Source organism: Oncorhynchus nerka, linkage group LG24 (genome assembly GCF_034236695.1).
Source record: "Oncorhynchus nerka isolate Pitt River linkage group LG24, Oner_Uvic_2.0, whole genome shotgun sequence".
Lineage (NCBI taxonomy): Eukaryota > Metazoa > Chordata > Actinopteri > Salmoniformes > Salmonidae > Oncorhynchus > Oncorhynchus nerka.
The window spans coordinates 73,922,423-73,947,685 of NC_088419.1; the positions used below are offsets into that span (position 1 = coordinate 73,922,423).

A 25,263-nucleotide genomic window follows, 5' to 3' on the forward strand; every position below is an offset into this window, starting at 1 on the left:
ACTGCCCTGACTGAACAGCTACCTCTGTACTGACTCTGACAACAACAAGCATCCAACACACACTCCTAAGCAAACAGAGGAAAAAACTCATTACGTAGAGCGGAGGGTAATGAATTAGCATGCCCCGTGAAAGGACTGAATGAAATGGATTTGAATGTCGGTATTAGCAATCTTTCCCTCGTGTTTGTCTCAATACGGAGGCCAGTAGGCCATGTTACCTCAAGAAGACAGGAGATGCCTGACTGCAATTATTTTGTTCAGGCAACTTTCCACCCCCCTCTAGGCTTACAGAGTGGATCTTGGTAACAAGAGCGGAGGCAGACTAGGCAGAGTTAGCAAATCAGGTGTCCAGTGAAATGTTTGTGTGTCTGAGTATCCCCTCCATCTGCCACTGAAGGTCATGATCACAGGCAATTTGTGTACGTGTCATGGCAGGTAGTGTACGTGTCATGGGCAGCCTGTGTACGTGTCATGGCAGGTAGTGTACGTGTCATGGCAGGTAGTGTACGTGTCATGGGCAGCCTGTGTATGTGTCATGGCAAGTAGTGTATGTGTCATGGGCAGCCTGTGTATGTGTCATGGCAGGTAGTGTATGTGTCATGGGCAGCCTGTGTATGTGTCATGGCAAGTAGTGTATGTGTCATGGGCAGCCTGTGTATGTGTCATGGGCAGCCTGTGTATGTGTCATGGCAAGTAGTGTATGTGTCATGGGCAGCCTGTGTACGTGTCATTGGCAGCCTGTGTATGTGTCATGGCAAGTAGTGTATGTGTCATGGGCAGCCTGTGTACGTGTCATAGCAAGTAGTGTATGTGTCATGGGCAGCCTGTGTATGTGTCATGGCAAGTAGTGTATGTGTCATGGGCAGCCTGTGTATGTGTCATGGCAAGTAGTGTATGTGTCATGGGCAGCCTGTGTATGTGTCATGGGCAGCCTGTGTATGTGTCATGGCAAGTAGTGTATGTGTCATGGGCAGCCTGTGTACGTGTCATTGGCAGCCTGTGTACGTGTCATGGGCAGCCTGTGTACGTGTCATGGGCAGCCTGTGTACGTGTCTATGACAGCCTTTGTACGTGGTGAAGCCAAACCCTGGTCTCTGCCTGGGTGAAAGACTGAAGGACAAGGGACGAGGGAAGGCTACACAGAGGCAGAACTTGTCTCCCAAATGGCACCTTAATCCCTAGGCCTATATAGTGCACTACTTTTGACCAGGGTGCATATGCTATGATCAAAAGTAGTACACTTTAAAAGGAATAGGCTGGCATTTGGGACGCAGACTGAGACTACTGAATATCCAGATGGGCACATCTGGACCCCCGTCTCAGGTACTGTAGGAAGGTCAGCCATTATAATATCAAGGATCAGGATTGGTTTAGTTAGGAAGTTTATCTCCAGAGACACCCACCTACGGTCACAGGGAGAACCGGTGCAGGGCCAACTTATCACTATCTCAGATTGTAAATAACCTTGGTCAGTTGTCCACCAAGATAAAGCCTACGGCCAAAAACCTTGGTGTCTTCTTTGACCCTGACCTAAACCTCAAGCTGCATGTAAAGAAGGTTGTTCTGCTTTTATCATTTAAAAAATATAGCTAAAGTCACTGATCTGGAGAAACGTATTTCCTCAAACCTAGATTACTGTAACTGTTTGTATACCTGTCTCAGTCAGAAATCCCTCCATCATTGGTTAGTACAGTTAGTTCAAAATACTGCAGCTCGGCTTTTAACAGGCACCAGGAAATGTAACCATATCACACCTATTTTAGCTACACTGGCTCCAAGTCACTTTTAGAATAGATTTTGAAATTGTATTAATCACGTTTACGGCTCGGCTTGGTTCAGCCCATTCTATATCCTTGATCTTTTATCTCCCTACGAGCCAGGATGCAGTCTGAGATCCTCTGGCATGGCACTGTTGACCATTACAAATTCTACGTTGAAAATGAAAACAATTTTAATTCTCATTCCTCCTTTGTTTCTTTGTTAATTATTTTATTTTATTGTTTTATGGTGTGAAACACTTTGGTAGTAGTAGTAGTAGTAGTAGTAGTAGTAGTAGTAGTATGCATCTCTCTCTCTGCCTGAGACGGAGTGGCTTTCTTCAGCCAAGGACAGGGTTTGGAGGGGTGGGTGGAGAAGGCCAGGTAAATAGACAAATACTAATTATGTTACACAGACAATCTAGGATGTTTCTAACAAACAGGATTATTCTAGAACAGTTCAGCACTTTCCATTCAATCTGGTAAGTAGCCCACCAATTGTTCATTGGCAGAACGGAGTGTGCAAATCATCATCATCCATACATATGTTGTTGGGACACATCTTTGAACTGGCCCAAAACAAACTGCTTAGGGGGTTTCATGTGACATTTGCAATGATGTGAAATGAAACTCATGAAATGAAATGCACTCTTTACAATGATGAGAAGCAGGACATTCCCATGACATTTGAACATGTCCCTTTCTCCCTCCCTCAGTGGAAGACATCACTTGTATAAAATACCATCTATTAGTCGGATTTACAGTCCAACTAATGTAGTCAGAAGATGACACAAAGTCAGAAAAACATTAACACTGGCCAAAATGACAAACAAAACATGAGATATATTACATAGGAGAATTTCACGAGGAAAACAAGCCCACTCTGAAATGTCGACATAAGCCATGACAGTTATCCTTAGGGAACAGAGTGTGTGCTTTGGACTATGTGCTCGTGGACTCTGTACCTCCCAAGCAGAATTAGATGACAGTAATTGAAGTTGTTATTTGGGCGGTAACACCAAGCAGGAGAGGTCAATAAAGAGAAAATAATTGCAGGATTTTGGACAGCTAAACTCTCATGTATTTATTCTGATTGCTCAGCATGAAGAGCACCAAGAGAGGCCTTGGTTTCCCTATTATGGCCCCCTATCCCTACCTAGTGCACTACTTTGCTCCAGGGGTGCTGTAGTACTAAATGGCTGACCCTGTAAAACAACAGACAAAGATATCATTAGGCTGGTGATTTGAGTGGCGCAGTGGTCTAAGGCACTGCATGGCGGTGTTAGAGGTGTCACTACAGACCCTGGTTCAATCCTGGGCTGTATTATATGTATGTAAGTCGCTCTGGATAAGAGCGTCTGCTAAATGACTTAAATGTAAATGTAAATGTATGTGATCGGGAGTCCCATAGGGTGGTGCACAATTGGCCCAGCATTGTCCAGGTTAGGGGAGGGTTTGGCTGGGGTAGGCAGTCATTGTAAATAAGAATTTGTTCTTAATTGACTTGCCTAGTTAAATAAAGGTTAAATATAGAAATAAATTACTTGGCTTCAGGTGTTTTCTGTGGTCTCATGTACTGTCTGAATACACTACAGAAACATACTCTCCTCTCTGTGTGTGTGTGTGTGTGTGTGTGTGTGTGTGTGTGTGTGTGTGTGTGTGTGTGTGTGTTCATAATGTTTTGTACACTCAGTGTTTATGTTGCAGCTCTTATTCAAAAGCGGCAGGATATCTCCGTTCTTTGCAAGGTTATTCTTCTACAGAACAAAGATATGTAAGCCAAAGGAGAGCAATCAGAACAGCACATGCTTTGGATGTGTAGTAATGACAGGTATGGCATCTCTCAGACTTAACTTTGCTGCATGCATTCCTTTTCAGTGTGAAAATTACTTCAATGTGTTCTGTTAGATTGTGTTCATACTATGGTGTTCTATTGTCCGACATCGCTCTCGATCCTTCTTGGGAAATTTGTTGATACAATATGTTTCAAAGGAGACCTTTCATTAAATAATTTACCTCAAGCTCATCCTTTAGAATATGTTTTCAGCATAGGCAAAAGTGCAAGTCCTATCTACATCTGTGATGTTTTATTGTGCTTCCCATGACAGTGTTTTTGTATTTTAATGTGTACAGTACCAGTCAAAAGTTTGGACACACCTACTCATTCTAACACACCTCCAGGCTGTGTAAAGGCTATATGACCAAGAAGGAGAGTGATAGAGTGCAGCATCGGATGACCTGGCCTCCACAATCACCCGACCTCAACCCAATTGAGATGGTTTGGGATGAGTTGGACTGCAGAATGAAGGAAAAGCAGCCAACAAGTGCTCAGCATATGTGGGAACTACTTCAAGACTGTTAGAAAAGCATTCTAGGTGAAGCTGGTTGAGAGAATGCCAAGAGTCTGCAAAGATGTCACCAAGGCAAAGGGTGGCTACTTTGAAGAATCTCAAATATAAAACTCTTTTTTGGTTGCTACCTGATTCCATATGTATTATTTCATAGTTTTGATGTCTTCACTATTATTATACAACATAGAAAATAGTAAAATAAAGAAAAACTAAGTAGGTGTGTCCAAACCAAACCTGACTGGTATTGTATATAGGTTGGGTATAATGTGTATATTTATGTTATTTATGTTGTGTACAGGGCGCATTTGTAATATGTCTTCCCTGTTCAAATAAAGGTTGAGGAAAAACATCTCTGCAAGGCGCACTAAGGTGTTATGATACAATCACCAGAGTGATGTCTTTATTTGCATACTGACTCAACATAACACACCCTGCCTTACACCCAGTTTCTGTTCTTGTCTATGCATCAGGCCTTAGCAACATTTATGTCTGCCTAACTCAGCAGTGAAATCCCCAGTGCAGGCCGAGACATGCTGCTTTTCACACTACCATGACTGATGGGGTAGGGAGTGGGCCACTTAAATATCCTGACACAGCACAAGCACATCCTTCAATCCGCAGTCTACACAGAGACATTTGACTCCCATGACATATGGTAGAGAAAATGTTCATGCATACAGAGGTTCTTGCCATTCAATAGTCTGATATACAGATGTTGGATCTTCATTTGATCACACTTTTGTTGCGATCAAACAACATTATAGACTAAACGTTAAAATCCTGTTGCTGCAGGATTATTTTGCTACAACAATACTGGTCAAATTAAGATCCAACACCTGTACTGTAACCCTTGAAAGAGAGAAGGGTTCACGCCTATAGGCAGCTGGCACACACTACAACTATCAGGATTCAGGTGCAACAGTATTGAGTGTCTTCTTTAGTTGACGTTATTAAAACAATTATTTACTGCTAAGCCTCTCTTGAATATGCTGGGATGTTATTTTGAGCAATAAAAGAATGTGATGACAGCCTACTTTTTTCTCTCCTCACATTGTGAAGAAGTGCAGATACCAGGGTAAAGGGTTTGCACATCCATTAATATAGCTGGGGGAGACAACCTTTTCTTTGCTTTTGTTTTACTGTATGTTGCTGAGCTCTCCAACAACAATGGTCATGTCCCAAATTACATCCTATTTCCTATATAGTGCACTACTAAGCAGTGCAATATGAAGGGGAATAGGGTGTAATTTGGGACGCAGAGGTAAAGCCCTCCAACAACAATCTGATCTCCCACGGATGTTTACAATCTTCTGCTACGTTGTTTTGGCCATCAAGCCTTTCTTTGGCTTCCTGTCGGCACCAGGAGGGAAGGAACGGACGCCATTTCCTGGGCCCCTGATTATAATGGGGGCAGGGGATAGATGCTACAGACACAGTGTTCTCTACTGTACTCTACAGATAATGTTCTCTACTATACTCTATAGATACAGTGTTCTCTACTGTACTCTACAGATAATGTTCTCTACTATACTCTATAGATACAGTGTTCTCTACTGTACTCTACAGATAATGTTCTCTACTATACTCTACAGACACAGTGTTCTCTACTGTACTCTACAGATAATGTTCTCTACTGTACTCTACAGATAATGTTCTCTACTGTACTCTACAGATAATGTTCTCTACTGCACTCTACAGATACAGTGTTCTCTACTGTACTCTACAGACACAGTGTTCTCTACTGTACTCTATAGATACAGTGTTCTCTACTGTACTCTACAGATAATGTTCTCTACTATACTCTACAGACACAGTGTTCTCTACTGTACTCTACAGACAATGCTCTCTACAATACTCTACAGATACAGTGTTCTCTACTGTACTCTACAGATAATGTTCTCTACTATACTCTACAGATACAGTGTTCTCTACTGTACTCTACAGATAATGTTCTCTACTATACTCTACAGATACAGTGTTCTCTACTGTACTCTACAGATAATGTTCTCTACTGTACTCTACAGATAATGTTCTCTACTATACTCTACAGACACAGTGTTCTCTACTGTACTCTACAGATAATGTTCTCTACTATACTCTACAGATAATGTTCTCTACTGTACTCTACAGATACAGTGTTCTCTACTATACTCTATAGATACAGTGTTCTCTACTGTACTCTACAGATAATGTTCTCTACTATACTCTACAGACACAGCGTTCTCTACTGTACTCTACAGACAATGCTCTCTACAATACTCTACAGATACAGTGTTCTCTACTGTACTCTACAGATAATGTTCTCTACTATACTCTACAGATACAGTGTTCTCTACTGTACTCTACAGATAATGTTCTCTACTATACTCTACAGATACAGTGTTCTCTACTGTACTCTACAGATAATGTTCTCTACTATACTCTACAGATACAGTGTTCTCTACTATACTCTACAGATAATGTTCTCTACTGCACTCTACAGATACAGTGTTCTCTACTATACTCTACAGATAATGTTCTCTACTGTACTCTACAGATACAGTGTTCTCTACTGTACTCCACAGATACAGTGTTCTCTACTGTACTCTACAGATAATGTTCTCTACTGTACTCTACAGATACAGTGTTCTCTACTATACTCTACAGATACAGTGTTCTCTACTGTACTCTACAGATAATGTTCTCTACTGTACTCTACAGATACAGTGTTCTCTACTATACTCTACAGATAATGTTCTCTACTGTACTCTACAGATACAGTGTTCTCTACTATACTCTACAGATAATGCTCCCTACTGTACTCTACAGACACAGTGTTCTCTACTGTACTCTACAGATAATGTTCTCTACTATACTCTACAGATACAGTGTTCTCTACTGCACTCTACAGATACAGTGTTCTCTACTGTACTCTACAGATAAATGTTCTCTACTGTACTCCACAGATACAGTGTTCTCTACTGCACTCTACAGATACAGTGTTCTCTACTATACTCTACAGATAATGTTCTCTACTGTACTCTACAGATACAGTGTTCTCTACTGTACTCTACAGATACAGTGTTCTCTACTGTACTCCACAGATACAGTGTTCTCTACTGTACTCTACAGATACAGTGTTCTCTACTATACTCTACAGATAATGTTCTCTACTGTACTCTACAGATACAGTGTTCTCTACTGTACTCTACAGATACAGTGTTCTCTACTGTACTCTACAGATACAGTGTTCTCTACTATACTCTACAGATAATGTTCTCTACTGTACTCTACAGATACAGTGTTCTCTACTATACTCTACAGACACAGTGTTCTCTACTGTACTCTACAGATAATGTTCTCTACTGTACTCTACAGATACAGTGTTCTCTACTATACTCTACAGATAATGTTCTCTACTCTACTCTACAGATACAGTGATCTCTACTATCAAATTTTATTGGTCACATAAAATTATTTAGCAGATGTTATTGCGGGTGTTACGAAATGCTTGTGTTCCTAGTTTCAAAATTGCAGTAATATCTAACAATTCACAACAATACACACAAATCTAAAAGTAAAATAATGGAATTAAGAAATATATAAATATTGGAAGAGCAATGTTGGAGTGGCATTTACTAAAAACCAGTCAAATATAATACGGTATATACATATGAGATGAGTAAAGCAGTAAGTAAACATTATTCATGTGACTAGTGTTCCATTATTAAAGTGGCCAGTGATTCATTGTCTATGAATATAGGGCAGAAACCTTTGAGGTGAAGGGTTGAGTAATCGGGTGGTAGCCGGCTAGTGATGGCTATTTGACAGTCTGATGGCATTGAGATAGAAGTTGTTTTTCAGTCTCTCGGCCCCAACTTTGATGCACCTGTACTGACTTCGCCTTCTGGATGATAACGGGGTGAACAGGGCATGGCTCGGGTGGTTGATGTCCTTGATGATATTTTTGGCCTTCCTCTGACATCGGGTGCTGTAGGTGTCCTGAAGGGCAGACAGTGTGCCTCCGGTGATGCGTTGTGCAGACCGCACCACCCTCTAGAGAGCCCTGCGGTTGCGGGCAGTGCAGTTGAAGTACCAGGTTGTGATACAGCCTGACAGGATGCTCTCAATTGTGCATCTGTAAAAGTTTGTGAGGGTCTTAGGGGCCAAGTCAAATTTCTTCAGCCTCCTGAGGTTCTTCACCACACTGTCTGTGTGGGTGGACCATTTCAGATTGTCAGTGATGTGTATGCCGAGGAACTTGAAGCTTTCCACCTTCTCCACTGTGGTCCCGTCAATATGGATAGAGGCGTGCTCCCTCTACTTTTTTCCTGAAGTCCACGACCAGCTCCTTCATTTTGTTGACGTTGGGTGAGAGGTTATTTTCCTGGTAACACTCCGCCAGGGCCCTCACCTATTCCTTGTAGGCTGTCTCGTCCTTGCTGGTAATCAGGCCTACTATGGTGGTGTCGTCTGCAAACTTGATGATTGAGTTGGAGACGTGTGTGGCCATGCATTCATGAGTGAACAGGGAGTGCAGGAAAGGGCTGAGCACCCTTGTGGGGCCCCAATGTTTACATTTACATTTAACATTTAAGTCATTTAGCAGACGCTCTTATCCAGAGCGACTTACAAATTGGTGCATTCACCTTATGACACCCAGTGGAACAGTAGTGCATCTAAATCTTTTAAGGGGGGTGAGAGGGATTACTTTATCCTATCCTAGGTATTCCTTAAAGAGGTGGGGTTTCAGGTGTCTCCGGAAGGTGGTGATTGACTCCGCTGTCCTGGCGTCGTGAGGGAGTTTGTTCCACCATTGGGGGGCCAGAGCAGCGAACAGTTTTGACTGGGCTGCGCGGGAACTGTACTTCCTCAGTGCTAGGGAGGCGAGCAGGCCAGAGGTGGATGAACGCAGTGCCCTTGTTTGGGTGTAGGGCCTGATCAGAGCCTGGAGGTACTGAGGTGCCGTTCCCCTCACAGCTCCGTAGGCAAGCACCATGGTCTTGTAGCGGATGCGAGCTTCAACTGGAAGCCAGTGGAGAGAGCGGAGGAGCGGGGTGACGTGAGAGAACTTGGGAAGGTTGAACACCAGACGGGCTGCGGCGTTCTGGATGAGTTGTAGGGGTTTAATGGCACAGGCAGGGAGCCCAGCCAACAGCGGATCAGTGAAGCGGAGGTGTTGTTTCCTACCTTCACCACCTGGGGTGCAACTGGGGTGCAAGTCCAGGACCCAGTTGCACAGGGCGGTGTTCAGACCCAGGGCCCCGAGCTTGATGATGACCTTTCAGGGTACTATGGTGTTGAAGACTGAGCTATAGTCAATGAACAGCATTCTTACACAGGTATTCCTCTTGTCCAGATGGGTTAGGGCAGTGTGCAGTGCAATGGCAATTGCATCGTCTATGAAACTATTGGGGTGGTAAGCAAATGGAAGTGGGTCTAGGGTGTCAGGTTAGGTAAAGGTGATATGATCCTTAACTAGCCTCTCAAAGCACTTCATAATGACAGAAGTGAGTGCTACGGGCGATAGTCATTTAGTTCTATTACCTTAGCTTTCTTGGGTAGAGGAACAATGGTGGACATCTTGAAACAAGTGGGGACAGCAGACTGGGATAGGGAGAGATTGAATATGTCCGTAAACACTCTAGCCAACTGGTCTGTGCATGCTCTGAGGACGCGGCTAGGGATGCCGTATGGGGCCGGCAACCTTGTGAGGGTTTAACACACTTAAATGTCTTACTCATGTCGGCCACAGAGAACAAGAGCCCACAGTCCTTGGGAGAAGGCCGTATTGATGGCAATGTGTTATCCTCAAAGCAGGCGAAGAAGGTGCTTAGCTTGTCCGGGAGCAAGACGTCAGTGTCCGCGACTTGGCTGGTTTTCCCTTTGTAGTCCGCGATTGTCTGTAGACCCTGCCACATGTCTCATGTCTGAGCCGTTGAATTGCAACTCCACTTTGTCTCTGTACTGACGTTTTGCCTGTTTGATTGCCTTACGGAGGGAATAACTACACTGTTTGTATTTTGACCATATTCCCAGTCACCTTGCCATGGTTAAATGCAGTGGTTTGTGCTTTTAGTTTAGCGCGAATGCTGCCGTCTATCCACAGTTTCTAGTTTGGGAAGGTTTTAACAGTCACAGCGGGAACAACATCCCCTATACACTTCCTGATGAACTCCGTCACCGTGTATACATCAATGTTATTCTCAGAGGCAACCCGGAACATATCCCAGTCCGAGTGATCAAAACAATCTTGAAGCATGAATTCCTATTGATCAGAATAGCGTTGAATATACCTTAACACAGGTACATCCTGTTTGAGTTTCTGTCTATAGTAAGGGAGGAGCAAAATGGATTTGGGATCTGATTTGCCAAAGGGAGGGTGGGGGAGGACCTTGTAGGGATCCCGGAAGAGAGAACAGCAGTGGTTGAGTCTTTTCCCAGCATGAGTACTACAGTCAATGTGTTGATAGAACTTCAGTAGCGTTTTCCTCAAATTTGCGTTTGTTAAAGTCCCCAGATACAAGATATGTGGTTTCCAGTTTGCATAAAGTCCAGGGTAGTTCCTTGAGGGCCGTCGTGGTATCGGCTTAAGGATGAATATACATAGCTGTGACTATAACTGAAGATAATTATCTTGGGAGGTAATATGGTCAGCATTTGATTGTGAGGTATTCTAGGTCGGGTGAACAAAAGGACTTGTGTTTTTATACGTTATCACAATCACGCCATGAATGGTTAATCATGAAACATACACCACTGCCCCTATTCTTCCTGGAGAGTTCTTAATTCCTGTCTGCGCGATGCACTGAGAACCCAGATGACCGTATGGACAGGGACAGTATATCCGTGAAATATGATATATGATTCTGTGAAACAGAGTATGTTACAGTCCCTGATGTCTCTCTAGAAGGAGATCCTCAACCTGAGCTCATCAACTTTATTGTCCAGAGATTGAACATTAGCGAGTAACATACTCGGAAGCGGAGGATGGTGTGCCCGCCTCCTGAGTCGGACTAGAAGTCCACTCCAAATACCTCTTCTCCGCCGGCAGGTTTTGGAGCAGCCTCTAGGATAAGTTAAATTGCCCTGGGGGGTGCGAAAAAGGATCCAATTCGGGAAAGTCGTATTCCTGGTCATAATGCTGGTGAGTTACTGCCACTCTGATATCCAAAAGTTATTTCCGGCTGTATGGAATAACACAAAAACTGTTCTGGGCTAATAATGTAAGAAATAACACACAAAAGAATGAAATACTGCAAAGTTGCTTAAGAGATAGAGCTGCCATGTCTGTCAGTGCCATCATACTATACTCTACAGACACAGTGTTCTCTATTGTACTCTACAGATACTCCGTGGAAGGAGCTGCTCACATGGAGAGGGGGCCTGTGTGCAGAGTGGTGATAGACAGGAGAGCCATCCATCTTTACACAAATAACCAAAGCCTGGGTAGTGTTCAATCAATAGGCACACAAAAATAAGAAAATGGAGTGAAACCGGGAGGTACCACCTATCCTATAAAAAATGATTTTTTTGTTTGTTTGTTTAAAAAAAAAAAAAAATCAACAGTGTGCTCTAATGACCATGACCCTGCCCTCTAATGCATAAATCACAAGAAAGGTCATGTAAGGTTCTCTGGCCTATTGTCTTTAATGACTCAGGGTCAAGAACAGCATTCAGATTGGTTGCCTGCAGCCTAAGATCTGCATGGCTGATAACATCTAACTAGTGTGTATGGTAAAATCTCCCCTAAATTGAGCAACAACCGCCCACCACCTCCTCAGTTAAAGCTGCTGTTATTCTTGGGAGGAGTACAACGTGATAAGAGGGCGTCCACTATCTTTTGTTAATAACATTACTCTCCAGCCCTGCTGCTCAGCAAAGACAAAGTTTTTTAAATTATGCAGCACTCCCCAGAAAGTGCTTGAGTCTCCCCAGCTCACAGCCAGAGAGGCCCACCAGTAATTATAGCATCCATTAACTTGGTATGGAGCTGTTGAAAGGTGAACGTCAACCCACACTGTTATGTACTTTCTTAGGATGGCACACTGCACATGGAACGATACTGATTGAGTTATCACCAGGAGGAGGTGACATTTTTTTTAATGTGCTCATCTGCTGAGGCCACTTAACTCAAAATGACACCAGCATTTTTGTTGACATCAATGTTTATGTTATGGTAGAAACAGTATGCTGGGAGCATGTTGGGTATTTAACTGTCTGACAGAGTAGTGCACTGTGGGTTACAGTTACTGTATAATAGTATATACAGGTGTGGATAGAGTGAGACTCTACTGTCTACAGCTGGGGTTTTCAAAGTTGGGTCTGCTGAGGTACTGCAGGGGGGTCTGCGGCCAGATCAAAAATAAATAAATATAGCTCTGTCTATGAATTTGAGAGCAGTTACATTTCTCTAGGCCCTCAGCTTTTTACCCAAACATAGGTGTGTAGAATTACAGGAAATAGGCTTGAAAACTGCAAAATGTTGTCGTTGATGCCAAAAGGCGGGCCTTTAAAATGTTCCTTCCCAGGGTTCTGAGACTTGGTTTGTCCAGCCATGCACTGCCGAAGTCATAGTAAAACTCCTGGTATGCTATTTCTATCTCACACCAATTCATATTCTCTAGTAGTTTGTACACTACTGAGCCATGCCGAGCTGTACTGCACTGGCCTAGTTATGCACCCACCATAGTTGCTGGTACCATGCTGGATTGGACATATCTGAGCCTGCACAGTGCGGTTGAGTTTGGCATGATGGTGTGAAACAGTATATGAGGTGTGGGTGTTCTGGGCTGGCTCAGCCAGGTGAATCCTCTGGTCCATCATATTATATACAGTATATCGTTATACATTGTATTATATATAGGTGGTTATAATATATACAGGTGACTGACCTCTGGATGTGTGCCTTTTGACCCCTCAGGGCTGCTGCCCCTCAGGTTGATGATGTGAACCTCCTGTGGTAGACCCGTGGTTCCACGGGAGGCACAGCCTGACAGGGCCGTGAAGCTCTTCAGCAGAGCCTGCACCGGGTGGCCTACACCTATTGGCAGCAGCTCACACGGGCTACGAGACAACGGACCTGGCGGGGAGAAGAATGAGATGAGTGGAATCCATGAAATGGTTTTTCGAGAATCCAAGATCCCCAGTGTGAAGCTGGAGAATCTTCATTTAAAAAGTCAACAGCACAGAGGTAAGAAGTGGTCCACACTGCAGCTTCAGTCCAAATAACTGAAGAACACTGTATATGATAAGTTGATTAGTAAGTTATAAGTTTATGTAAATCATTTATAGACTGTCCATAAATAGATAGCGTATGAATCAGCAATTCTCTGATGAACAAGTTATGAATGATGGGGGTAAATCAGCATGCAACTATAATGAGTGACATAATCATTATTTAAATTGGGCATAGCAAAATAAAACAGTGTCTGCGCACATTGTCTGGGCACAAAGCTCACTACTTCTCAAAGTAGGCCATTCTCTTCAGTCCACAGCCTACTAACACAGCAGACTGGCCTCTCAACAAAGAGCAGCACCACGCTTTCTGACCCTCAACAGGCCACTAACACAAGACTGCCCTTGCCTCTGAACAAAGCAGTGTCTAGCTGACCCTGTACAGGATGTTATGATGCCAGACGTATAATCAAGATGACCCAAAGTGACCTCCATTATAATCCCCTTTATGTCACTTTTACCTCTTTCTCTTTTCCCGTAAATGTTCAGATCTGACCTTCCCTTAATTCCCTAATCCCTACAGGGGGTGGCCCACACTTCACACTTTAGTGCTCTTGTCTCTGGACAACCGTTATTAGCCGTTATGACTGTGGTCAGTTATAGAAGTTCCTGTGGAGATGTGTCGCTGGAGGTGTTCCTGTGAGAAGCCTGTGTGTGTGTGTGTGTGTGTGTGTGTGTGTGTGTGTGCGTGCGTGCGTGCGTGCGTGCGTGCGTGCGTGCGTGCGTGCGTGTTTCACTCCCACTGGTGCCCTGCAGCACAGAGAGACTGGTGAACTTGGACTTGGAGTACAACAAGAACGGATGGACTATAACAGGGATCAAACAGTTGAACATAACGAGCACACACTTGTTAACAAAACTTCCTTGAAGGGCTATTCTAACAAGGCCATATTATGTTGGAGGTTGTGGGATTCCCTTTTCTCTCTCTCTGGATCAGAATCTCGCTTTTTCTATCTTTCATTTTACTCTACACTGATTAGCCTAATAGTGGTGCAGGTAACATTGTGAGGTCCTGTATATTACTAAAAACTGTAGATAATGCTTTAGGTAGCTAAAGTCAATCATAATAAATTATAATAAATAGGCATCAACTAAATCTCAAGACTGCCATACATTATAGTTAGTCTGAGGGCAGTGGTCCAAAAATAGGGCCGTCTGCCCCTTTCCTCCCACTGCTGTCCATCCATCCATCCATCCATGGCTGTCATGGAGAGGAACAGTAGGACCAGTGAGACCTGTCAGTCATGCAGAGCCAAGCCCCAGCGTGGTCAGACCAGGGTTACGTCCCGAATGGCATCATATTCCCTATATAGTGCAGTATAAAAGTAGTATGAAAGCAGTGCAATATATAGGAAATAGAGTGCTATTTGGCACGCAACCCAGGAGAGGACACGAAGACCCAGTCTGTCTGGGAGGCCTGGTAGGGGGCTAGGGGGCCGGCTGGGTTTCTGGGTTTGGTCTGCTGGCCTGGAAAAGCACATTTGTCCCTCACTTTCAGAGCAGGCTACAGTGAGCGTCTGGAGAGCTTGGATTTAAACTCAGATCATACCATGCTTGTAAACTCATCAGCACATCATGGTCACAATGGTAAACTCATCAGCACATCATCATGGTCACAATGGTAAACTCATCAGCACATCATCATGGTCACAATGGTAAACTCATCAGCACATCATCATGGTCACAATGGAAAACTCATCAGCACATCACCCAGCTAAGGGGGCGGCAGGGTAGCCTAGTGGTTAGAGTGTTGGACTAGTAACCGAAAGGTTGCAAGTTTGAATCCCCGAGCTGACAAGGTACAAATCTGTCGTTCTGCACCTGAACAGGCAGTTAACCCACTGTTCCTAGGCCGTCATTGAAAATAAGAATTTGTTCTTAACTGACTTGCCTGGTTAAATAAAGGTTTACATTTTTAAATTTTTAAAAATCACATTGCTCTGTGGACACACACACAGCCCTGATGTTTTGTGCAAGGCGTTGAACAGGCCTTTTCCATTAGAGAAACTGTGTCTCAGTGGACAAGCTGTGTGGCCAGACTTTCCTCTTGCAGGTCAGTCCCTACTCTCTACTCTGCCCAACAGCCTCACAGACATGTCTTGGGCCAACCAGCCAGCGCAGGCCCCGCTCACGTTTCAAACACTGCATGATAAACACGCTATAGTTGCCGATAGCGATCAGGGGGAAACATTTGGAAATAATTAAAAGAGAAAATGAAAGACGGAGATAACAACTTTAAAACTCCCCCATCTCTGACAAAAAATACTGTACCTCAACACTGTAATACTGTACCTCAACAGTGGGTATCATCGGATGGGGCCCCAGTGTCTCCTGACCCCTCCTGTCTCAGCCTCCAGTATTTATGCTACAGTAGTTTATGTGTCGGGGGGCTAGGGTCAGTTTGTTATATCTGGAGTACTTCTCCTGTCTTATCCGGTGTCCTGTGTGAATTTAAGTATGCTCTCTCTAATTCTCTCTTTCTTTCTCTCTCTCGGAGGACCTGAGCCCTAGGACCATGCCTCAGGACTACCTGGCATGATGACTCCTTGCTGTCCCCAGTCCACCTGGCTGTGCTGCTGCTCCAGTTTCAACTGTTCTGCCTGCGGCTATGGAATCCTGACCTGTTCACCGGACGTGCTACCTGTCCCAGACCTATTATTTGACCATGCTGGTCATTTATGAACATTTGAACATCTTGGCCATGTTCTGTTATAATCTCCACCCGGCACAGCCAGAAAAGGACTGGCCACCCCTCATAGCCTGGTTCCTCTCTAGGTTTCTTCCTAGGTTTTGGCCTTTCTGGGGAGTTTTTCCTAGCCAACGTGCTTCAACACCTGCATTGCTTGCTGTTTGGGGTTTTAGGCTGGGTTTCTGTACAGCACTTTGAGATATCAGCTGATGTACGAAGGGCTATATAAATAAATACATTTGATTTGATTTGATTTTGATTTGATTTGCTAGAGTAAGGTTTCTCTCTGAGAACAGACTGTTATTGTTTTGCAGTACTGTACACACACACACACACACACACACTGTAGTGTGATCCGCACAAAGCCTGAGACATACCTTCCTATCTGTGTTGCGAGGACAGAAATGCTTTACTATTGTCTCTCTTGTCTCTGAGCCTCTGACAGATGTCTTTAACCTATTCTCCTGGTGCTAGTGAATCCATTCCCCACATAACTCATAGGAGATCTACTTTGATGTGATTGATGGGAACATATATTCAAAAACACAGTGACGGATGGCTGGAGTCAAGGAAAAAGAAACTGCAAAACCTTAATGGCAAAACCTTGTTGTGGTGCTTCGGAGTTCCAACCCCCCTCTCCTCCCCAAGGAGTACACGACAGTCCCTCTCTCTCCAGTCATCACGCCTCACCCTTCAGTCCTAATCTCAGAGCACTCCAACTCACTTTTCCCCCCCACACCACACATTGTTAAATAACAACCACCGCACCGGCCAGACAGACAAATAATTAGTCCTTTTAGGAAGACAGCTAAGAAATGATGGCACTTGTCAGGCAGTGATGTTCTTTCTTTCTTTAACTTCCTGGGAAAAAAAGAATACAGAAGATTTCGACAATAATGGAAGGAAACCAAACTTTTGTTTTATAACCCTGAAACAAAAATGAAGCTGTGGGTAATAAACAAAGACAGTGTTTCCATCCCAAAGAATAATGGAATCGTCGGTATCTAGTTCAAAATCATATCAGGACAAAATGCTTTTGACCGAGATGGGATTGAGCAACAATAGGGCCATACTTTCCCCCAAACTAAACTCAGACAACAACTCTGATCATTTGTGTATTATATATTAATTTATGGGCCTGCCATATTTACAACATTATTACAACAACGATGTCTATTGGACATTTACAATAAGGAACTTAGTTTATACATTCACACAAAGGAACTTAATAGACGTATACAATGCAACGAGTCACTACAAGGATACAGGCATCCTTCCTAACTCTGTTGCCAGAGAGGAAGGAAATCGCTCAGAGATTAAACAGCAACAGAGTTGAATGGCTGTGATAGGAGAAAACTGAGGATGGATCAACAACATTGTAGTGACTCCACAACAATGACCTAAAGGACAGGCACAGTGAAAAGAATGAAGTTTGTACAAAATAAAAAATATTCCATAATATGCATCTTGTTTGCAATAAGGCACTAAAGTAAAAGTGCAAAAAATGTGGCAAAGAAATGAACTTTATGCTAAGAGCTTAGCACAATCCTAGAGGAAAACCTGGTTCAGAGACAAATTCCCCTTTCAGCAGGACAATAACCCAAAAACACATGACCAAATATACACTGGAGTTGCTTACCAAGACGACATTGAATGATCCTAAGTGGCCTATTTACAGTTTTTACTTAAATCGTCTTGAATCGGCAAGACCTTGAAAATGGCTGTCTAGCAATGATCAACAACCAGCTTGACAGAGCTTGAAGACGTTTTTCAAGAATATTGTCCAATTATTGTACAATCCATGTATGCAAAGCTCTTAGAGACTTACCCAGAAAGACTTACAGCTGTAATCACTGCCAAAGATGATTCTAACATGAAATGACTCAGAGGTGTGAATACATATGTAAATTACATATTTCTGTATTTCATTTTCAATACATTTGCTATAATTTCTAAAAACATGTTTTCACTTTGCCATTATGGGGTATTGTGTGTAGATGGGTGAGAAAATATATATATAACACATTTTGAATTCAGGCTGTAACACAAGTCAAGGGGTATGAATACTTTCTGAAGGCACTGTACTTATACAACAATCCTCTATCATAGCCATAATATCTGGTATTATTGATATTTTTCTGTGTAGCTGAAACCAACTGTAATCTAATCCTGCACATCTGGTATGGTCATCACAGTCTGCAGCCTCCATGGAGAGGGGGAGAGGAGAAGAAAAAGACTTGAACAGCTTTGTCTCTTCTGTCACCTCTCCCTCTGTCCATACCTCTCTCTCTCTCTCTCCCTCTATCCCTGTCTCTCCCCCCCCCCTCTCTCTCCTCTCTGTGTTTCTTCTCTCCACAGCAGAGGGAGTACAGAGAGGTCCTGTCCAGCAGCTGTTAGGCCCTCTGGCCAGGCCAAGCCGGACTTACGCCCACAGGAGAGGAATGAGAGAAGCTGTTGTTCGCTCTGCATGAAAAATTAACCCAGCCTAGAGAGCCCACCAGAAACTTTACTAGACAGACTTTACACACTGCAGAGCAGACACCTCCAAGACCTAAGCCCAGCAGATTCAGTCATATCTGATAGTAACAAGTGATATTCCATCTGTGATGTCTACCTTTACAGAAAAATATTTATCTTGGATTTTGGTTGGGAGAATAAGGTCATGGTTAATCATCTTCTGGTGGAAAATAAGGTCAAGGACCAATGAATCTCAGCGTGTTGTTCAGATTATGTTTAAAAATGAGAACAATAACAGCAATTGAAGAAAATTATGATTTTATTTCATGTCTAGGGTATGATTATATCCATCAATGTCCAAGCACCCTTTATTCTGGGGCCTGGGGGACAAACTGCTCTCGTCAGGCAAACCTCCACATCAGGTGAGACTGGTTCCCACAGGAGTGTCTCTTCCTGTTTCAGTCTGGATCCTGACAAAGATGAGACAGACAGAACCCTGAAAGAGTGCAGCGCATGGGATAGAGCACACCTGTGTGAGTACAGACAGCCTGGTCTGGTCCTGCATGTTCTGGACCCACAGACTCAACATCAATATCCTACTATCCTCACCACCCAGACCTAGTTACAGCCAGGAGAACCAAGTAAAAATCATAATAAACGACAACAAAAACACAAAACTATCATATAAATAAATACTCAAAAACCACAGAGGACAGTTTCTGTGTACCTCACCAGTTTGACATCAAATAGGTTTCTATAAAACTGACTAATCTTTCCCCAGGCTAGCATGCTAGGAAATAATGATTTGATAAATGTGTAATCAAAGTAACAGATGGATAACATCTCAGTTCTAGAAAGGATGTATTGCCAATGATGGTCAACATACTGTACAAGGTGTCTTTGCCACCGGTTTCTGCTACTACCTCAACTTTCTGACTGGAAATGCTAGGCCTTTGTCTTTCACTCCCACATGCACCTGTTTGAAGAGAGCACAGACACACCAGGCCACAACTTTTACAGCTATGAGCTATTAACCTACTTGTTAAAATATATATATCCTGTTAACCTGTATTCATAATGGTATTCTATCTTTCCTATCAAATTTGGTTATATATATTTTTTTGCTGTCAATTTTTACAAATGTCAATTTTTATTTATTTATTGAAAGCAGTAACTACCCTCTAGGACCAAGAAAATGTATTCAAAATAACTTCTGAAGTTTTATAACTGTGTGTTCGTTAATGGGGACATATGGTAATTTTTCAGAAAAGTCTCTGTTTTTGGAGATAAGGGGTTTTCATCAGACAGTGACGATATGGTATAGTCATCTAATCTTGTGGAAAGTTCAACTATGTATGATGGGTAACTGTAATAAACCATTCCTGAAACCATTTGCTAAGACACAAATGTTACTCAAGGCCACTTGGCGTCATGGGGCAGTCAGTCAGTCTTGAAAAGGCCTCTGTAATAAGTTTCAGCATGAGCCATAGTTTCAATTAAGTCCTTTGAGTGGAGGAAGACGAATAAGCCACCCGCACACACACACATATGCTCCGCGTCCAAATTAGATGCCAGAGAAAATGAAAAAGAGCTGATAGCCCGCTGTGCCTTTGACACACACACTGCCCTTTCTCTCTCTCCTACAGTATATCATGTAGATACCAGGGGAGGGCTGTCAGAGTGAGTCAAGGGGCTCTGTGGGCCCTGGTCAAAAGCAGTGCACTATAAAGGGGATAGGGTGCCATTTGGAAGCAGGCTGAATGAATACGCTGACTGGGTTATATAGTGGTACTACTGCAAAAGGCCTCAGAAAGAGTAGATTAAGTTTAGGTTGCTGAATTTACTGGGTTCTTATAGTAATACTGGGAAAGTCCTCAAGAGCAGATGACGACGGTTTAGGTTACTGAATTTACACAGGGTAGAAACCACAGGCATTCACATTTTTACACATCAAACTAGGAGCTTAGAGAGAGAGAGAGAGAGGGACAGAACAAGAAAGAGGGGAGAAACAGAGAGAGAGAGAGAGAGAGAGAGAGTGAGAGAGAGAGAGAGCGAGAGAGAGAGAGAGAGAGAGAGAGAGAGAGAGAGAGAGAGAGAGAGAGATCAGGAATGGGGGAGGCACTGACACTGAAAGATAAAAATGCACTCAGATGAGTATAACTCCTTATTACTCCACTTAACCTATCTGACGATGTGGGAGTTGAGAAGCACGGACAGCCAGTAACAGAACTGATGTACTTTCTCCACCAGTCTCTATTCTGCCCCTTACAATACCTACTGAAATCTGCAGTTCTGGTTATGCCTCTTTTGTGAATTACAGTTGAGTTTTTAAATCAGGTGGTCAAAGTATTAGTAGTCTCTACTCAAAAGCTGTATATGTGAACTTAAATAGAAATAGATTCTGTTGTAAAGGCTCATTGAGTGCTTTGATTATTACAATGATGTTGAAAGGTAGGGAACGAGGAACGTGGATATACAGTATCGGGATCGCTCTTAAAAGGGTTTAGTAGAGTCAGGAAGCGTATAGAAACTCAAAACGATAGTTACATTTCAGAGACTGTAGAAACACTCTCCAAGCCAACCGACTTAAAACGTATTTAAACACCCTGGAAGTGTTCCAAATAACACCCTATTCCCTAGTCCTATAAGCCCAGGTCAAAAATAGTGTACTATATAAGGAATATAATGCCATTTAAGGATGCAGCCACTGATTAGATTCCAAGAAATGCACTCTGTTGCTACAACATTCTGCTGGTGACATTCCAAGACTTGGGTACAGGATGTGATGTCATACCATGTGCCCGTCCGGAACATATCTGATTTTCCCACAAAGCCAATTCCGATAAGAAACAAAAAGACCCTTCCCCAACGCACTACACACACACACACACACACACACACACACACACACACACACACAACATGTGCACGCATAAACACACTCACACACTCAGAGACAGACAAAAGTGCACGTGTCTTATTTCCAGCATCCCTCAGCTGTAGACTATTGTATATTTTTTCAGAGGGCGATACTTTTACACAGTTTTAATTCTTACACAGTATGTTTCACAAAGTAGATGACTCTGGCTGTGCACTGCCTATATCAGAATACATCCTGTATCCTGTACACATTCCCAAATAAAGACAAACGGGTTTTAAAACATGTTTGTTCAATTACACAAAGACATCATAAGGCAGGATTGATTACAGGAAAATACATGTAATAGACAGGGGATTGGTGGGGCCACTATGTCAATATGTGTAGTTCTATCCATTAAACCTGTGGTATCTCAGTTCCCATATGGACCAAGGTATTATCTCAATCCTCCAATCATTGGTCCTTGTCTCCTAGTAGAGATTCTCAGGGTCCGCAGAACACGCAAACCAGTTTAGGGAGAGGAATATTCTGCCCTGTCATGTTTTAGTTTGGGCTTTAGTTTGGAACTACACAATCACTAGGCCCGCAGCGCTGACACTAACAGTAACTCACTCAGCGCTGAGTTAGCCAGAGGGCACAAATACAGGAAGCGAATAAAGCCTTTCATAAGGATAGTACTAGCTTTATTCATTCTGTCTGCTAGCTATGAAATATGGATTCATCATGAACCAATATTAGCCTGTAAAATGTGGAAGCATGGGAGGCAGTGGGAGGCAGGACGTTGGTAGGAAGGGGGAGACATGGGGGAGGACGGGGAGAAGAGGTGGGGGAGAAGAGTGGTTGACAGGGGAGGACAGGGGGGGGGGGGGGGAGATGGGGGCTGTCAGGAAAGTTATAAAACTTTTCCATCAAAGTGTGAAATCTGAGATCAAAAGTCCCACAAACCTGTCCACGGTCCAGCATCACACAAACAATCCCTTATTTGATGAATCAAAATTGTATTCGCTACTGCCAAGCTTGATTGCATGACTGAATAACTTGATCGCATGACTGAATAACATTTACATAAGGGGAAAAAAACTGTAATGGGGAGAAAAATATTGAAATTAATATTTGTTCCATCTCCAAATGTGTTACCAGGTGTGGATACTAGTCATAAATCCTACGTTTGTGTCCATAAAAAGTACAGTGACAATTGAGCTATTGACCTAGGCTTGAAACCGTCACTCCAAATCGGGAACCATCTTTCTATCAAGTGATAATAAACAGACAGGCCCAGTCTAGGAATGGCTTCCTGTTTTGATTTTGTACACAGGCATAGCAGTTGCAGAAACGGTCCTGAGATGGATTAATTCAAAAGTATTCACACCCCTTGGATTTCTTCACATAGTTTTTTTTACAAAGTGGGATTAAAATGGTTTTAACTGTAGTTTTTGGTCAACAATCTATACAAAAATACTCTGCAGGGTCAAAGTGGAAGAAATACACTTTTTAAAGAAGATTTAATAAAAATAAAAAAATAAAATGTAGTTTTTGCGTAAGTATTCAGCTCCCTGAGTCAATACATGTCAGAAACACATTTGGCAGCAATTACAGCTGTGAGTCGTTCTGGGTACGTCTCTAAGAGCTTTGCACACCTGGATTATATAATATTATTCTATTATTATTTTAAACTTCTTCAATCTCTGTTAAAATGTTGAGGATCATCGCAGATATCAATGTTCAAGTGTTGCCATAGTCTTGCCATAGTATTTCAAGCAGATTTAAGTCAACACTGTAACTTGGCCACTTAGGAACATTCGCGGTCTTCTTGGTAAGCAACTCCACTGTAGATTTGGCCTTGTGTTGTAGGTTATTGTCTTGCAGAAAAGTGAATTCCTCTCCCAGTGTCTGGTGTAAAGCAGGTTTTGCTCTGGGATTTTGCCTGCGCTTTGCCCTATCCCGTTTCTTTTTAATCCTGAAAAACTTCTACATCAGTACATCTACTGTACATCTGTATTTGCATACCTATACCATGATGCAGCCATCACCATGCTTGATAATAAGGTTACTCAGTGATGTGTTATGTTGGATTTGCCTCAATCATAGGGATTTGCATTTAGGCCAAAAAGTGTATTCCTTTGCTATGCTTTTTTGCAGTATTACTTTAGTGACTTGTTGCATACAAGTTTTGGAATATTTTTTATTTTGTATATTTGTGTTCTTTTTACACTGTCCTTTAGGTCATTGTTGTGGAGTCACTACAATGTTGTTGATCCATCCTCAGTTCACTCCCATCACAGCCATTGAACTCTGTGGCCTCATGGTAACTGTATATTGGAGGTGTCTCGGTGGTTTAATACATCATTCAGAGCATAATTATGAACTGGACCAAAAGCTTCAAGAGATATTCCGTTTGTTATTGTTACCCAATGAAAAACTCCCTTGTTTTTGGAGTTGAATATGTGCTTGAAATTCAACACTTCACTGAGGAACCTTAGAGATGTTGCATTTATGGGGGACAGAGGAAGAGTTAGTCATTTAAAAGTCATGTCAACCACTATTATTTCACACAGAGTAAGTGAACATAATTTATGTGATTTGTTAAGCCAAATTATATTCCTGAACTAATTTAGCCTTGCCTAAACAAATGGGTTGAATACTTATGCAACGACTATATTTTAGTTGTATTTGTTTTTATTAATACAATTGTTTTAATGTTTCTTCCACTTTGACATTACACAGTATTTTATGGGTATTGTGGACAAAAAATGACAATTAAATCCATTTTAATCCCACAATAAAATGTGATGAAATCCAATGGGTCGGAAAACTTTTGCATGGCATTGTATGGACTCGTGGGTGTAGAGACTAGAAAGAGTTCTCCCAAGTCATGCTATTCTTTAGTGGGGGTTAAGGGTTAAGAGGTTAAGTATGTGCTAACAGAAATGACTATGATGAATTGTTTTAGAAAGAAAAATGTTTCCGTTGGCACCTTTATATAACTGGAAATTCAAGAATGATGGTGACATAAACATACATCTAAAATATTTGAGCCTTTTCATCCCTTGGCCTTTTGCAACAGGAGACAGGAAATGTAAATGAATAAATGCCCGGCCACGTCAATGATCTTTCACCCATCACTCACAGGCGCCAAATAGATCCCAGGCTCTTTCATCCAGTCTTGTCAGCGTTCTCAGGATCAACCACCTACCCCTGTCCTCTTAGCCTCCCACCCGTCTCAGGCCTCTTTTCAGGATCTCAGATCTCAAAGCCTGCTTTCATCTTGGCCCTTCGTATTGTTCATATTAATAATGACTTTACAACAATAGAAAGACTGAAAAGCCAGTCTAGTTAAACCATCAATGTGAAGTTTCCTCCCACCTCACTTGAAGTATTAAAGAACACTTCTTGAGACTCTAGGTCCTATACAGATCCTGCGGAGGTTACATCAGCAGCTAGAGGTTGTAGACGCTGGGGACAGGAATACACTTTTAATGACGTAACGACTGAAGCTAGCTGTTTATTAGTGCATCAGAAGAAAATGCTTACATAACATACTGTATATCACTGTGCTCAAATGTCCGGGAAATTAAAAATGCTGCCGGTCAAATGTCCGGTGCCACATTTTTCTAACGGAAACCCTGACAAACATGTACACACAATAAATACATGTGGTGTGTGATATCTACTGAATACACATACCCCTGCTTGTTTGTTCTTTACCATGAACAGCAGGAAGGGATTGAGTATCAGGATAAACAGAGGGCAGCCCCTATACAGCTTTACAGCTTAAATAAACTGACTCATATACCACTATTGATCCAGCCACAGCACATAAATATCTAGGTCATGGTTCTACAGAAAATAATGAAACCAACTGTGATCTTCCAATGGAGATATAGCCTGAAAAATGAACAAGTAAAGTCAACAGAA

General features: G+C 42.5%; 1 protein-coding gene across 1 annotated transcript in view; it reads right to left on the reverse strand.

Moving 5' to 3' along the window:
• The window catches only part of LOC115108569 (transforming growth factor beta receptor type 3-like), a 149,842-nt gene that overhangs the window by 96,377 nt on the left and 28,202 nt on the right, over positions 1-25,263 (reverse strand). The window contains exon 3 of the mRNA XM_029633071.2: positions 12,982-13,169. Coding sequence (XP_029488931.1) covers positions 12,982-13,169 — 188 coding nt within the window. The remainder of the gene's footprint in view (positions 1-12,981; positions 13,170-25,263) is intronic.